The 17,060-nt window shown below is 39.8% G+C and overlaps 1 protein-coding gene, 1 non-coding gene and 1 pseudogene across 2 annotated transcripts in view; 2 read left to right on the top strand and 1 right to left on the bottom strand.

Annotated features, from left to right (window-relative positions):
• Positions 1-17,060, top strand: part of TANGO6 (transport and golgi organization 6 homolog) — a 189,092-nt gene that overhangs the window by 20,335 nt on the left and 151,697 nt on the right. The window contains exons 5-7 of the mRNA XM_081806421.1: positions 2,498-2,634; positions 5,174-5,336; positions 11,766-11,848. Of these exons, the coding sequence (XP_081662547.1) occupies positions 2,498-2,634; positions 5,174-5,336; positions 11,766-11,848 (383 nt within the window). The remainder of the gene's footprint in view (positions 1-2,497; positions 2,635-5,173; positions 5,337-11,765; positions 11,849-17,060) is intronic.
• Positions 6,566-9,010, bottom strand: LOC145717663 (ragulator complex protein LAMTOR1 pseudogene; annotated as a pseudogene).
• Positions 8,003-8,108, top strand: LOC115939815 (U6 spliceosomal RNA). The gene has a single exon (XR_004074589.1). It is a non-coding gene; the product is annotated as a U6 spliceosomal RNA (small nuclear RNA).

The following is a 17,060-nucleotide window of genomic DNA, read 5'->3' as shown; positions in this document are numbered from 1 at the left end:
AGATCCGTTAAGAAGCAGTTATCGGAGAGATCACAATGGCTTGGATCAATGCAGTGGCCATAGAAATGGAGAGAAACGAATGACTGTAAGAGGTATTTAAGAGGTAGCATTGCCAGGGGCGCCTGGGTGGCTCAGTAGATTAGGCATCTGACTCTTGATTTTGGCACAGGTCATGGTCACGCGGTCATGGGATTGGGCCCCGGGTTGGGCTCAGCGCTCAGGGTGGAGTTTGCCTCAGATTCTTTCTCCCTCCCGCTCTGCCCCGACCCTTACTCGTGTGCTTGCCCGCACTCTCTCTCAACTAATTAATTAAGAAAAAAGGTAGCATTGTCAGAAATTAATGAAGGGCTGGGTATGTGGAGAGGAAAGAGGAGAGACAGAAGAATCAATCTTGACTTCCCATTTCTAGTGGCAAATGTACCTTGGTCCTGTCAGACAAAGGTGAGGTCAGTGTGGTAGGCAGACATTGATAGATTTGGTCTAGAGTGACTGCAGTGTTGCCTCCCCAGTTCTGACAAATTACCAGTTATCTGAGAGAAGTTGCCATGTGCAAATAGGTCCTTGCAAATCTTTTTCTGAAGAAAAGTTAGAGTTCACCCAAGGTCATGCATATTGGAGAGCTGCTATAAACACTTAGAGCCCTATTTTTGCTATGAGCTTTTTCTCCCTCTACTTATGCATGCATATATTTTTCTGTTATCTATTTAAATCTTGTTTCTTCTCAAAACTGATTTGAGGCAATTTATATTTACTCACACATTTGCCATTTCTGGTGTTCTTCATTTCTTTGTGTAGATCCAAATTTTAATTCAAATTTCCTTCTGCCTGAAGAACTTTAGCATTTCTTATAGTGCAGGTCTGCTGGCAGTGAATTCCTTTGGCTTTTATTTATCTGAAAAAGTCTTATTTCACCTTCCTTTTTGAAAATATTTTTGTTATCATTTTTGTCTTTGTTCCTCTGTATATGATATATCTTTTTTCCTCTGGTTGCTTTTAAGTTTTTTCTCCTTGTCAATGGTTTTTAGAAATTTGATAATGGTATGCCTTGGTATGGATGATTTTCTTCATGTTTCTTCTGCTTAATGTTTCTTGAGCTTGTTAGAGCTGAGAATTTATAGTTTTTGTCATATTTGGAAATTGCTCAGATATTGTCTTCAAATATTTTTTTCTGTCCTCTCTTCTCTCTCTTTTTAAAACTTTTTTTTTTTTTAAAGTAGAAGCCCCAATATGGGGCTCAAACTCAGGACCACCCAGATCAAGAGTCATGTGCTCCACCCACTGAGCCAGCGAGGTGCCCCTCTTCTTTCTTTTTGGAATTTGATGTACACCTAATATTATGCTTAATGTAGTCCTATAAGTTACTGATGCTCTATGTTTTTTTGTTTTGTTTTTCAGTCTTCTTTCTGTGTTTCATTTTGGGTAATTTCTATTGCTGTGTGTTCAGGTTTATTGATTTTTTCTTCTGCAGTATCTAATCTGCTGTTAATCCCATCCAGTGTATTTTTCATTACAGATATTTTCTTTCTTTGAGTTTTTTTTTTTTTAAGACTTTATCTATTTATTTGACAGAGAGAGACACAGTGAGAGAGGGAACACAAACAGGGGGAATGGGAGAGGGAGAAGCAGGCTTCCTGCTGAGCAGGGAGCCCGATGTGGGGCTCGATCAAAGGACCCTGGGATCATGACCTGAGCTGAAGGCAGACGCTCAACGACTGAGCCACCCAGGCGCCCTAAGATTTTATTTATTTGAGAGAGAGAGAGCACACAATTGGGGGGTGGGCAAAGTGAGAGGGAGAAGCACACTCCCCACTGGGCAGGGAACCTGATGCAGGGCTCGACTCCAGGACCCTGGGATCATGACCTGAGCCAAAGACAGACGCTTAACTGACAGCCACCCAGGCCTCCCACAGATATTTTCTTTTTCATTAATAGAGGTTCCATATTGGTCTTTTTTATATCTTCCATTTCTCTCATCATGATCATTCTTTACCTTCTCGAAAATAAGGAATAAATTTGTAAAACTGTTTTAGTGTCCTTGTTTCCGAATTTTGTTGTGTCTGTTTTAGTGGGTCTGTTTCTATGATTTTTCCTCAGGGTTATGGGTCATACTTTCTTGCTTCTTTGCATGCCTTGTAACTTTTTTTATTGAGGTATTACTCACATACCATAAATCCACTTTTTAAAAGAGTACAGGTCAGTGGTTTTTAGTATATTCACAAAGTTGTACAACCATCACCAAAATATAATTCCAAAACATCTGTATCATCCCACTCCCCCCAACTTATTAAACTTACGTTGATAATAACATTACAATGATTAAGTGCTCCTTTTCCCTCCAAACTTCCCAGAAACCAGCATGGAAATTGCAGAGGGGTTGATTATCTTATAAGAGAAGTAAATAATTACCAGTAGTGAAAAAACACTTTTTTGCCGAGATTTTAAGGATCACATGGGGTAACTGGTATGAGTTTTTCACATCTCTGTCCATTGCTGACAGCTGGGGCGGCTGGTGGGAGTGACGCCGAGGCAGCAGCTGCTGACTGGAAGAAGTGTGACCTGATTGCCAAGATTCTGGCCTCTTGTCCCCAGCAGTCTCTTTCAGCAGAGGATTACTACAGGGATATCTGCCCCCAGGTAAACAACTTTGTTTCTTTTCACTGTGTGAGGATTATCTGCTTATTCACAGAAAGGAGACTTTAATGTTTCTCTAGTGGGGAGGTAAAAGCAACATAATATTTAAGTTTATTGTTCAGTGAGGGGCCCTGTTAATGAGTGAATAAACACCTGTGTATGAGACCCGCCTAATTGTTGGGTTTGAGAACGCCTCCCCATTGTCAAATGAGTGGTCTCGCTTGCTCTCGGAGCTGAAATGTGAAACTAAAATTTCATCTTGTTCATTATCTTTTCTGTGTGTTTTTAATTAGTTAAAAAAACAAAAGGTATTAAGTAAACAAAGTAAATTAACATGGTATACAATTTTTTTTTTTAAAGATTTTATTTATTTATTTGAGAGAGAGAGAATGAGAGAGAGAGAGCACATGAGAGGGGATAGGGTCAGAGGACGAAGCAGACTCCCTGCCAAGCAGGGAGCCCAATGTGGGACTCGATCCCGGGACTCCAGGATCATGACCTGAGCCGAAGGCAGTCGCTTAACCAACTGAGCCACCCAGGCGCCCACATGGTATACAATTTAAAAAGCACAGAAGAGTAAGCAAAAATAAATCTTCCTCAGGATGCCTGGGTGGCTCACTTGGTTAAGCATTTGCCTTCAGCTCAGGTCATGATCCCGGGGTCCTGGGATCGAGTTCTGCATCTAGCTCCTTGTTCGGCGGGGAGCCTGCTTCTCTCTCTGCCTGCTTCTCCCCCTGCTTATGTGCTCTTTCTCTCTCTCTGACAAATAAATAGAATCTTTAAAAAAAAAAAAAAAAAGTCTTCCTCTCATCTCTGTTTTCTGGTTTCTCAGAAGTAGTCACTGTTACCAATTCCTTGTTTATTTTCCAGTGATATTCTGTGTATTAATGTATATCCAATTATATGTGTATGTATCTGTTTATATATTCTAATTTTTATCTAAGTGATAATATGCTACACTGTTTTTCATTTTGCTTTTTTAACTTAACAATGTACCTTGGAGATCATTTCATATAGAGTCATTTTATAAAGAGTTGCCTCGTTCTTTTCATGGGTACGTGGTATTTCACCATATTAATGTACCATAACTTATTTAAACAGCTGTTTCCATTATTTTGCTGCTTCAAATCATGCTGCAGTTAATACCTACAATTTTTTTTTTTGAAGAGAGGGAGAGAGTGGAGTAGGGGCAGAGGGAGAGAGAGAATTTTTTTTTTTTAAGATTTTATTTATTTATTTGAGAGAGAGCGCATGCATAAGCAGAGGGTGCGGCAGAGGGGAGGGAGAGAATCTTTCAAGCAGTCTCTCTGCTAAGCAAGGAGCCCGAGGCGGGACTCGATCCCAGGACCCTGGGGTCATGACCTGAGCCAAAGGCAGAAGCTTAACCAACTGAGCTACCCAGGTGTCCCTAGAAATGCACTTTTCTATTGACTACTTATACTAGGGTATACCCTAGTAGGCACTGGAGAACTATATTTATCTTTGAGAATAAAATAGATTCCTTTGTGGGGTAGTTCAGGCATGACAGGTTCTTCAGACCCTAAATATATTTATATGCCTTGATATAGAAATTTCATTTGGTAGCGCTATTTATAATAGCAATTTTTTCTTAAGTTCTTAATTTTTTTAAAATATATTTTTAAAAGATTTTATTTATTCATTTGAGAATGACAGCAAGAAAGAGTGTGCACAAGCATGGGGGAGGGGTAGAGTCTCGAGAAGCAGGCTCCCTGCTGAGTAAGGAGCCCAGTGCGGGGCTTAATCCCAGGACCCTGGGATCATGACCTGAGCCGAAGGCAGACGCTTAACTGACTGAGCCACCCAGGCGCCCTTAAGTTTTTAATTTTAATTCCACTGTAGTTAACATACTGTGTTATATTAGTTTCAGGTATACTATAATAGCAAAAATTTTTTTTATTATGTTAATCACCATACATTACATCATTAGTTTTAGATGAAGTGTTCCATGATTCATTGTTTGTGCAGAACACCCAGTGCTCCATGCAGAACGTGCCCTCCTCAATACCCATCACCAGGCTAACCCATCCCCCCCACTCCCCTATCATAGCAAAATTTTGAGAGAAAACTGAATGTCTGGATATTAGGAAATAATTTAATAAGTTCTTACATGCATCTTAAATATAATATTTTTGAGGAATTTATAATAATATGAGCAGATTTCAGCAGTATGTAAAACTGAATATTAAGTGTGGCCTCAATTAAAAAGAAAAAATTAAACAGAAATAGATTGGAAAAAATATACCAAAAATGACTTGGGATGATTTTTCTTCTTAAAACTTTCTTTTGCAAATTTTCTACGATGAACATGTATTTTATAAATTTGATAGCATTATTTGATAAAAGCATAGCTTGGTTCTCAAACCCTCTGATACTGGGTTATTAAATGTAAAAAAAAAATCTCTTGAATCAGTATTATTGCAGTAAGCTTATTTTTTGGTCTAAAGACATTAGTGCTTTTTCTAGTTAATGTAATGCTCCTTACAAAGAGTCTTATATTTACCTCATGTGCTTTTTCTTGTAGATTCTAGATTTATTTCACTTTCAAGATAAATTGACAGCGCGGCAGTTTCAAAGAGTTGCCACAAGTACCTTTATAACAATGTCAAGAGAACACCCACAACTGGCTTTAAAGTATTTGCTTCAGCCTGTTCTAGCTCCTCTCCATCGATGTTTAAATACAGCAGGTAAAGAAGGAAGTCTGGTGGTTGGGTGTCTTCTCAAGGATCTTCCTCAGTGTTTCAGATTTAAATGACTTAAGTCTGTTGTATTTCAGTGACTTTAGTTTTGTTTTCTTTTGTCCCCAACTTTTTATTTTGAAAAATCCACCTCACAAAAATTCCAAGAAGAATACATTGAACCACCCCTATACACTTTACCTGGATTGACCATTTTGGCCATATTCGTTTTATCTTTCTCTTTTTATGCATGTACATTTTTTTCTGAAGCACTTGAGAGTTAGTTGCAGACATCATCTAATATACAGACTTGATTCGGGGTGCCTGACTGGCTCAGTCGGAAGAGCACGCAACTCTTGATCTTGGGGTCATGATTTTTTTTTTTTTTTTTTTTAAAGATTTTATTTATTTCTTTGACAGAGCGAGAGCAGGAACACAAGCAGGGGGAGTGGGAGAGGGAGAGGCAGGCTTCCCGCTGAGCAGGGAGCCCGACGTGGGACTCGATCCCAGGACCCTGGGATCATGACCTGAGCCGAAGGCAGACGCTTAACAACTGAGCCACCCAGGCGCCCGGGGTCATGATTTTGAGTCCCATGTTGAGCATAGAGATTACTTAAAAATACATAAAGTTAAAAAAATAATATACAGACTTGATTCAAATTTCTGAGTGTCTCAAGAATTTCCTCTGTAGCTATTTTCTTTAAATCTAGAATCCAGTCAAGAATCATGCATTTCATTTACTTGTTACATCTTTTTAGTTTGCATTAAGGTAGAATAGTTCCCTAGTCTTTTGTTTTTCACCATGACAAATTTTTTTTCCAGATGAATACATTTCCTTTATCAAGGGTGACAAATCAAAACAAAACCCCTAAACCCCAAACATTTAAAAACCCAGGGTGCTGGAAATACCAACTCAATTCATTTGAATTCAAGCTCATCCAGATGCAGTCACAAACCCTAGTGAGATGCATGTGAGCACCAAGACTGGGAGAGGGGGCCAGGAGTGAGGCCAAGAGAAAGGGTGGGAAGGGGCCCCCATAGGTTCCCTAGGGTTCACTCTCACAGTGGTACCTCCACCTTCCCAGCGACATTGAAGACCTACTAGGCCCTAACCTTTTGACTACCCCCATCCCTGATGAGGGCTTTGAAGGTCAGTCCCAAGTGGCTCTGCCTTCCCTTGCTCTGTCCTTACTTGCTCCCAGCCTCGCCTTTCTCCTCCTCCACATTCCTTTCTGTGATTAGTAGCAGGTTAGGGTACTGTGTGAGCCATAGTGAGGCTGGGGGCTAGGAGAGGCAGGGTGGAGTACGGGTGAAGAGAGAAGAGCTGTCCCGGGATCCCTGTCTTTACGGATCCCAAACTGTGCAACCAGCTCCTCTTACATCCGCTCCAATCTGAGGAAGTGCCCTGGAGGCCTAAGCAGCTGTCCTGGAGACCTGCTGCAAGTCGGAGAAGGGGAGGGGCTCACTGGCCTGCACATGGTGGGGCTGGCAGGTGAGCGATGGCGGCGGCGGCTCAGCCTGGTGCTCCGCACAGCCAAGTGGGTGCTCTCCTGCCTTGCCGGGTCCGTGTGCTCATGCAGCTCCGTGCCCTGGGAGGCTGCAGCAGACACTTGGGTGATGTTGCTGGCTGTCTCAGCAAGGGTTGGGGAGAGCAGGGCCTGCTCATCTGTGTGAGCCGCAAGGCAGGCTGTGGTGGTTGGGCTCAGCTCCACTGAGGCCTTTGGTAGGTAGGCCGCTAGGGTCCAGCAGCAGCTTCTCGGTCCTGGTTCAAATCCTCGTTCTCTGGAGCGGCACCCCGTGGCTGGGGTCCGGCCAGGCGCTCAGGCCACGCTGAGGAGGGACGGCATCTGTCCTCACAGTATTTTTGAAGAGCCTTGGTTATAAAATGTTCTGCAATTTGTATGTCTAATTATTTCCTCATGATTAGATCCAGATTAAACATTTCAGCAGCAGTACTGCATAGGATGAAGGTTATTTTTTCTCAGTTTCCATCAGATTAGGGGCCACATGTTATCAGTTATCCCATTGTTAATGATGTTAAATTTGGTCATTTCATTAGTAGCCATATTTCTCCATTAAAATACCTTAATTGTAATTAGTAAGTAATCTATGGGATGATAGTCTGAGACTATACGTATTCTGTTTCCTGATAGTCTTTCATACTGTGGTTTGGTAACCATTAATGATTCTTGCCAGTAAAATGGTGGCTTTCTATTTCTCTTATTTCTAATTTGTTAGGCTGCCATTCTTTTTTTTTTTTAAGATTTATTTATTTTATTTATTTGAGAGAGAGAATGAGAGAGAGAGCATGAGGGGGGAAGGGTCAGAGGGAGAAGCGGACTCCCTGCTGAGCAGGGAGCCCAATGTGGGACTCGATCCTGGGACTCCAGGATCAAGACCTGAGCCGAAGGCAGTCGCTTAACCAACTGAGGCACCCAGGCACTCTAGGCTGGTATTCTTCTATAAAGCAGAGCTTTTCTTTCTCCTTGCCTCACCCCTCCCCCACCTTTTTTTTAAGATTTAAAAAAAAATTTTAAGTACAAGCTAGCCCGCCAGCATCTGGCTATAGCTCACGACCCCAAGGTCAACAGTGGCCTGTTCTACTGACTGAGCCAGCCAGATGCCCCACCTCATTTTAAAAAACTAATTATTTAAGTATCAAAAAGATTCAGAGAGTGCTCACTTCGGCAGCGCATGTACTAAAATTGGAATGATACAGAGAAAATTAGCATGGCCCTGTGCAAAGATGAGATGCAAATTCATATAGTGTTCCGTATTTAAAAAAATAGATTAAGAGATTCTTTTTTATTCATTGGGTTACCAGACATTCCTGTCATTCATTTTGATGCTCAGATTTTCCCATATTTGGTGGGTTTTATTCTGTTTTAATGTCTTAGAAAATTGACGTTTTACCACCTCCTTTAGTATGTTTTCATACTTCGCTGAGTTTTTTCCCCCCATACTTTACTGTACTTAATGTTTGGATACAGAGTATTATTTCAGCATTGTTCCTTTAAAAAAAGGAAAACTTTCTAGGTAGTAGTTCCTAAGGTTATAAATGAAGAAGAAGTTTGATGTTATGGTCAAATCAAATTTAGTTCTGTGTAGACTTTTTCAAAAAGTTATTTGTAGTATAAATTTTTCTGGGCACGTGTGGTGGTGGGGTGGTGGCCAGGGAGAGAGAAAGCCTAATTCTTTTTTTTTCTTAAGTAGTTTCCACACCCAGTGTAGAGCCCAGTCCAGGGTCTTGAACTCACAACCCTGAGATCAAGACCTGAGCTGAGGTCAAGAGTTGGATGTTTAACCCACTGAGCCACCCAGGTGCCCCAAGAAAGTCTAATTCTGGTGCATAGTGAAACTTCACCAAACTGAGCCTGGTGAACTAAAATTTGTGATTATTCAGATATGATAAACATCATACATGTGTGTGTGTGTGTTTGTGTGTATTTATTTTATTTATATATATTTTTTGGTGTCTGTGGTTGGGTCCAAACTAAACATGATATTTGAGTAAGTAATTAAAATTCCTTTATATATTTCATAGAAATCTAGTCTAGACTCAGTATGTTCTTCAAAAAATGGCTCAAGAAATGAAGTCTTATTTCCTTTCTTTTTAAAGATTTTTAAGTCATCTCAACACCCAACCTGGGCCTTGAACTCACAGCTCCAAGATCAAGAGTCATGCTCTACCCCCTGAGCCAGTCAGCCACCCCTGAAATATTATTTCTGTTGGCCTTCAGCATTAGGGTGTAGCAATTCTTATATATCTAATTTCATGTACTAAGACTATACCTCACTACTAATCTATTTATTCCCTTGTCCCAGTAATCTCTGTTTTAACAGACCCTCTGGGTAATTCAAATGTGGGCTCAAGTTTGAGTCCTGGTCTAAGAGCACTATTCTTGGGAGGCCTAGATTCAGTCCATTTGTGGATTAATTATTTTTTTCCTAGACCTTGTTCATTCGTTTTACAAATATTTATTGGACATCTGTTTGCCAGGCATTTCTTAATGCATTAGGTTGTATTTGTAACACCAGCTACATGTTTTGCATCAGCAAGCTATGGATAACAAAAAGGACTATATAATAGTCTGACTGGTTTTATTTTTTTATTTTTATTTTTTTTCAAAGATTTTATCTATTTATTTGACAGAGAGATAGTGAGAGAGGGAGCACAAGCAGGGGGAGTGGGAGAGGGAGAAGCAGGCCTTCCGCTGAGCAGGGAGCCCGATGTGGAGCTCGATCCCAGGACCCTGGGATCATGACCTGAGCCGAAGGCAGACGTCCAACGACTGAGCCACCCAGGCGCCCCAATAGTCTCACTGGTTTTAGATAGATAGCCCCATCGTTGCGACTGGAAAAAAAATCTAAAATAATAAGCTTTCTTATTTTGTTTTTTATATTGTATCATTTTTTTTTTAAAGATTTTGTTTATTCATTTGAGGCACAGAGATAGAGAGCATGAGCAGGGGGAGAGGCAGAGGCAGAGGGAGAAGCAGGCTCCCCGCTGAGCCAGGAGCCCGATGTGGGGCTTGATCCCAGGACCCTGGCATCATGACCTGAGCCGAAGGCAGTCGCTTAACCATCTGAGCCACCCAGGCGCCCCTTGTGTCATATTTTTAAGACTATGTGGCGAGTATGATGAATTCCCATATTTTATCAATTCTAAGATACACATGCTTTTCACATAAAAAACTTTAATTTTGGAAATATTTTTCACATTTTAACAACTCTGGTATCAAGATGCATCTCACAATTATTTTTGGCCAGATAGCAATCATGGCATTGCTTGTGCCTGCAAATGAGCATTAAAACTTGTAGAACGGGCGTCAGCAACTTAGAAAAAATTCATGAAGACAGTAGTAGAGTGGCAAACTTTTAAGAAATGTCACATCACCTGAGCCCTTGGTGGCACAGAAGACAATATATTATGGCAAAATATGGATATCAGTAATGGCATTGAAATGTTTCAGAGGAGTTGGACTCTTAATGTGAAGTTTCAAGAATCCCTTATTCAGTTTATCCTAATTATATAGCTTATATAAGGAATGATATATATTAAAACTGTTTGTCTAAGTAAATCTAAAAGAACTCTCAATACTTTTTTTAATTAAGTTTTTAAAGCTTCATTCCAGTATAGCTAACATACAGTGGTAAATTAGTTTCGGGTGTACAATGTAGTGATTGAACAATTCTGTACGTTACTCAGTGCTCATCGTGATAAATGTATTCTTTAATCCCCATCACCTGTTTCACCCTTTCCCTTACCCACCTCCCCTCTTTTAATACTTTCTTAAAAAGTCTATTTAAAAAATTTTGTTTTAAGATTTTATTTTTAAGGGTGGCTCAGTAGGTTAAGCATCTGCCTTCCGCTCAGGTCATGATCCCAGGGTCCTGGGATCGAGCCGCATGTTGGGCTCCCTGCTCAGTGGGGAGCCTGCTTCTCCCTCTCCCTCTGCTGCTTCCCCTGCTTGTGCTCTCTCTCTCTGTCAAATAAAATAAAATCTTCAAAAAAAAAAGATTTTATTTTTAAGTAATCTGTACACCCGACGTGGGGCTCAAACTCACAACCCTGAGATCAAGAGTCTGATGCTCCACCAACTGAGCCAGCCAGGTGCCCTATTTTAAAACTTTTTTTTTTTTTTTAAAGATTTTATTTATTCATTTGACAGAGAGAGACACAGCGAGAGAGGGAACACAAGCAGGGGGAGTGGGAGAGGGAGAAGCAGGCTTCCTGTAGAGCAGGGAGCCTGATGTGGGGCTCGATCCCAGGACCCTGGGATCATGACCTGAGCCGAAGGCAGACGCTTAACGACTGAGCCACCCAGGCGCCCCTAAAACTTTTTAAAGGGAAATTTTCAATCACATCTGTAGAGAAAAGTTTTATAAATTCCTTTGTATTAGTCACCTCAGTATAACCATTGACTCTGTCTAATCTAATCCACAATTTTTTAAGATTTTATTTATTTATTTGAGAGAGAGAGAATGAGAGGAGCACGAGAGGGGGGAGGGTCAGAGGGAGAAGCAGACTCCCCGCCGAGCAGGGAGCCTGAAGCGGGACTCGATCCTGGGACTCCAGGATCATGACCTGAGCTGAAGGCAGTCGCTTAACCAACTGAGCCACCCAGGTGCTGCGAATCCCCAATTTTTCTATTCATTAAATTTACAAGTAAAATTTTAAGTCATAATGTTTCATAGGTTACTTGTTTTTTTCCTTTTTAGTGATACATAAAACAATAATGAATGTTTATAATCTTATTGACATCATAGATTTCATGAAATATTGTATTTGATGTTGTACATTAGTAACCGTGTCAAATCTCTAATTTTAGCTGTTACTTATAGAACTATCTTTCTAGTAAAATTTTCTTTCTCAAGTCCTGAGTCCCTATTCAGTGAGGCAATGAGTATGGGTAATTTTGTTTTTTTGTTCTTTAGAGATTCCAGAGAGTGACATGGTGCCAGGGATCATTTTGGTGACAGAAGAAGAACTTACTATGTGTATTGAGGATGTATTTAAGGTTGGTAATTTGAGTCACTAATGTTTTTAGCTAATATTTATACTTAGTCTTTTAAAAGAGTTTTGCCTTTTTAATTGGTACTTCAAGAATTGGAATGACTAATTTTGAATTCCAAATGATCAATATTTTTTCACTCTGAAAACTGGAAACTAAGCTGTTAGTAAAAAAACTGATACATTTTGAAACTCTCAATTTCATCATTTACTCTGAATGTTAAATAGTTTAGATTCTCTAAGTAGCACATACCATTGATGAAAGCATATCTTTTGAAGAAACTAACAGTGACTTTTGCAATGCTGTAGGTTTCCAAAACTGTATAGTATTGAATCTACTTTATATCTTTTGATAGTAATCACCATCATAAAAAGTCTGAATAAATGAATCTTGCAAATGACTACCTAAATATATTACTGAAAATGGAAAAAATATATATTCTCTATGATTGCAGTCTTATAAATATATATGAAACATATATTTTTAGACAAAAAATGAAATCCACTGTGTGAGGGCCAGATGGAGCTGGGGTAAATATTCTTCTTTAAAGTTTATTTCAATAAATTCATAATAGTATTTTACTATTAAAAATATCCACACTAGTAAACAGCTTTCAAAATTATATTCCATGTAAAAAGGTACATCTGCTCTGGAAAATAGTTTGGCAGTTCCTCAAAAAGTTAAACATGGAGTTATTATTATATGACCCCATAATTCCACTCTTAGGTATATACCCAAGAGAAATGAAAACATGTTCAGACACAAACCTGTGCACAGATGTTCATTGCAGCATTATTCATAATAGCCAAAACGGAACAGCCCAGATGTCTATCAGCCGATAAATGGATAAGCAAATGTGATATATCCATATAATGAAATATTTTTTAGCCATAAAAAAGAATGAAGTATGGACACATGCCACAACACAGACAAACATTTAAAAACAACAATTAAAAAAAAAATTTTTTTTAAGATTTTGTTTATTTGACAGAGAGAGACACAGCAAGAGAGGGAACACTGGCAGGGGGAGTGGGAGAGGGAGAAGCAGGCTTCCCGCTGGTTTCTTTTTGACGTAAGGAAAACGTTCTGGAATTAGACAGTGGTGATCGTTATACAACCTTGTGAATATACAAAAAGCCACTTAGTTGTACATTTTAAGAGTGCATTTTATGACATGTGAATTATTCATTATTTTAAAATTCTACATTTCCCATTTCTGTAGCAGTAAATTAAACATTTTAGAGTAAATGTTTAGCTTTTTATGAACTAATTTAAACATACAAAAAAAAATTAGTAGTAAAACACTCATGAACCCACCACTCAGCTTAAGAAATTAAACATTACCAATTCAGTTGAAATCTTCTATCTGCCTACCCCTGGTCACATTTCTCTTGCTTCCTACCTGAAGATGCATTGTAGTTTTAATTAGCAGTTCTCTTATTACTAGTGAGTTGAACATCTTTTTGTGTTCTTAGTTCATTCATAATTTTCCCTTCTGTAAATTTCCTAATCATATATTTTGCCCATTTAAAAAATGGGGTTGTTTGCCTCTTCAGAATTTTTTAAGAATAAACCTTTTATTATAAAACAGTTTTATCGAGATATACTTTACAGACCATAGGATAACGTTTTAAGTATACAAGTCAATGATTTTTAGTAAGTTTGTAGAGTTAAACTGTCACCAAAATATAATTTTAGGACCTTTCCATTACTCCCAAAAGATCCCTGTGCCTATTTACAGTCACTCCTTGTTCCTCCCCTCAGCCCCAGGCAACCCCTAGTCTGCTCTCTACCTCTGTGAATTTGCCTTTTGTGGCTGTTTCATGGGAGGGAACCGAACAACAGGTGATCTTTTGTGGCTAGTTTCTCTCTCTTAGCATAATGGTGTTTGTTTGTTTGTTTTAAGTAATCTCTGTGCCCAAAATGGGGCTTGAACTTATGACCCTGAGATAAGAATCACATGCTCTACCAACTGAGCCAGCCAGGTGCCCCTCTCTTAGCATAATGTTCTGAGGTTGGGGCGCCTGGGTGGCTCAGTCGTTAAGCGTCTGCCTTCGGCTCAGGTCATGATCCTAGGGTCCTGGGATCGAGCCCCGCATCAGGCTCCCTTCTCCGCGGGGAGCCTGCTTCTCTCTCTCCCACTCCCCCTGCTTGTGTTCCCTCTCTCACTGTGTCTCTCTTTGTCAAATAAATAAATAAAAATCTTTAAAAAAAAAATAATAATGTTCTGAGGTTTATCCAGGTTGTTTCATATATCAATATTTTGTCCCTTTTAATTGCTAAGTAATATTCCATTGTATGAATATACAACATTTTGTTTATTTGTTCATCAGTTGATGGACATTTGACTGTAGAGTAAATCTTTCTTTTTTAAAATTTTTTTCCGGGCGCCTGGGTGGCTCAGTCGTTAAGCGTCTGCCCTCGGCTCAGGCCATGATCCCGGGATCCTGGGATTGAGCCCCACATCAGGCTCCCTGCTTGGTGGGAAGCCTGCTTCTCCCTCTCCCACTCCCCCTGTTGTGTTCCTGCTCTCACTGTCTCTGTCTTTGTCAAATAAATAAATAAAATCTTTAAAAAATAAATAATTTTTTTTAGTTTAAATTCATTAATTAACATATAATATATTATTGGTTTCAGAGGTAGAGGTCAGTGATTCATCAGTCTTATACCCAGTGCTCATTACATCATGTGCCCTCCTTAATGTCTATCACCCAGTTACCCCCACCCCCCTCCCATCCAGCAACCCTCAGTTTGTTTGTCTCTAACCATAAGAGTTACAGAGTATAGAGAACAAACTGAGGGTTGATGGAAGGAGGTAGGTAGGAGATGGGTTAGATGGGTGACGGGTATTAAAGAGGGTACTTGTGATGAGTTCTGGGTGTTGTATCTAAGTGATGAAGCACTGAATTCTACTCCAGAAACCAATATTGCACTGTATGTTAACTAACTAAAAGTTAAATAAAAAAATAAAAATAAAACAGCTTTATAAGATATAATTCACATACTTTACAGTTCACCCATTTGAAGTGTGCAAATCAGGGCACCTGTGTGGCTCAGTTGGTTCATTCTGACTCTTGATTCTGTCTCATCAGGATCCCCAGGGTTGTGAGATTGAGTCCTGCCTCAGGCTCTGTGCTCAGTGGGGAGCCTGCTTGAGATTCTCTCACCCTCTCCCTCTACCTCTGCCCCCTCCTCCCCACCCCACACTCTCTCTCTCTCTCAATAAATAAATAAATCTTTAAAAAAATGAAAAATAAATAATAAAGTATGCCAATCAGTGGCATTTTATTATATTCACAGGTTTGTGCAGCCATCATCACAACTGATTTTAGGATACTTCATTACCCAAAAAGAAACCTCACACTACTCCCTAAGCCCTCCACCACACTTCCCTCCACTCTCCCTATCCCTCACCCCTCCAGCCCCAGGCAGCCACTAATCGACTTTCTATTTCTCTAGATTTGCCTATTCTGGACATTCCATGTACATGGAATTATACAATATGTATTTTGTGATTGGCTTCTTTTGCTTAGCATGATGTTTTTCAGGTTTATATTGTAGTATGAAGCAGGACTTCATTCTTTTTTTTTTTTTAAGATTTTATTTATTTATTTGACAGAGAGAGAACACAAGTAGGCAGAGTGGCAGGCAGAGGGAGAAGGGAAAAGCAGGCTCTCTGAGGAGCAGGGAGCCTGATGCAGGGTTCGATCCCAGGACACTGGGATCATGACCTGAGTCAAAGGCAGATGCTTAACTGACTGAGCCACCTGTGCACCCCTCTTTTTTTTTTTTAAGATTTAAAAAAAAATTTTTTTATTTATTTTTAAAATTTTTTTAAAAGATTTTATTTATTTATTTGACAGAGACACAGTGAGAGAGGGAACACAAGCAGGGGGAGTGGGAGAGGGAGAAGCAGGCTTCCTACCGAGCAGGGAGCCCCATGCGGGGCTCGATCCCAGGACCCCGGGATCACGACCTGAGCCGAAGGCAGATGCTTAACGACTGAGCCACCCAGGCACCCCCCCAAAATTTTTATTTTTAAGTAATCTCTACACCCAACATGGGGCTTGAACTTACAACCCTTAGATCAAGAGTTGCATGCTCCACTGACAGAGCCATCCAGGTGCCCCAAGACGTCATTCCTTTTTATTGCTGAATAGTATCCTGTTGTAGGTACAGACTGTATTTTTGTAATTCATGCATCCTCTGATGTATGTTTGGGTTGTTTCTACATTTTGGCTATTATGATTAATGCTGCTATGGACATTTGTGTAGGAGTCTTTGTGTAACATATGTTTTCATTTCTCTTGGGTGTGTTGCTAGATCTTATGGTAACTCTGTGTTTAACCTGAGTAGAATTGCTAGATCTTTTTTTTTTTTTTTTTTAAAGATTTTATTTATTTATTTTGAGAGAGAGAGAATGAGAGAGAACACATGAGAGGGGATAGGGTCAGAGGGCAAAGCAGACTCCCCGCCGAGCAGGGAGCCCAATGCGGGACTCGATCCAGGGACTCCAGGATCATGACCTGAGCCGAAGGCAGTCGCTTAACCAACTGAGCCACCCAGGCACCCAGAATTGCTAGATCTTATAGTAAGTCTGTATTTAACCATTTGAAGAACTGCCAAAGTGGCCATACCATTTTACATTCCCTCTAGCAGTGTATGAGGATATAGAGTAACTCTTAAGTTATGTTCTTTCAGGTAAGAAGACCGATGCTTTTGTTTTTTTTTTGTTTGTTTGTTTGTTTGTTTTTTTTAGATTTTATTTATTTATTTGAGAGAGAGAATGAGAGACAGAGAGCATGAGAGGGAGGAGGGTCAGAGGGAGAAGCAGACTCCCTGCCGAGCAGGGAGCCCGATGCGGGACTCGATCCTGGGACTCCAGGATCATGACCTGAGCTGAAGGCAGTCGCTTAACCAACTGAGCACCCAGGCGCCCCTGTTTTGTTTTGTTTTAAACTTTATGTATGATATTAATAATTTGTAGATATAAAATGCATGCTGAAAAATTCAAAACTCATTCTCTAAACACTCAGCTTTTTACTAAAGTAAGATGTTTACTACCCTTTCATTTAATTTTGCTATTAAAGAAAAGAGAGAGAATACCCTTTAGAGGGTTGACCTGGCATACAAATATAGAATTAAATAGCTTATAGATAAAACATGACACGGTGACTTAGTGAATATAATGCTGTTTTTATTTTATTTTATTTTATTT

This window comes from Leptonychotes weddellii, chromosome 16, assembly GCF_054177405.1.
Source record: "Leptonychotes weddellii isolate Sample4059 chromosome 16, ASM5417740v2, whole genome shotgun sequence".
NCBI lineage: Eukaryota > Metazoa > Chordata > Mammalia > Carnivora > Phocidae > Leptonychotes > Leptonychotes weddellii.
The sequence above is the reverse complement of the archived record's forward strand: the minus strand, read 5'-3'. Positions and strand labels throughout refer to the sequence as shown.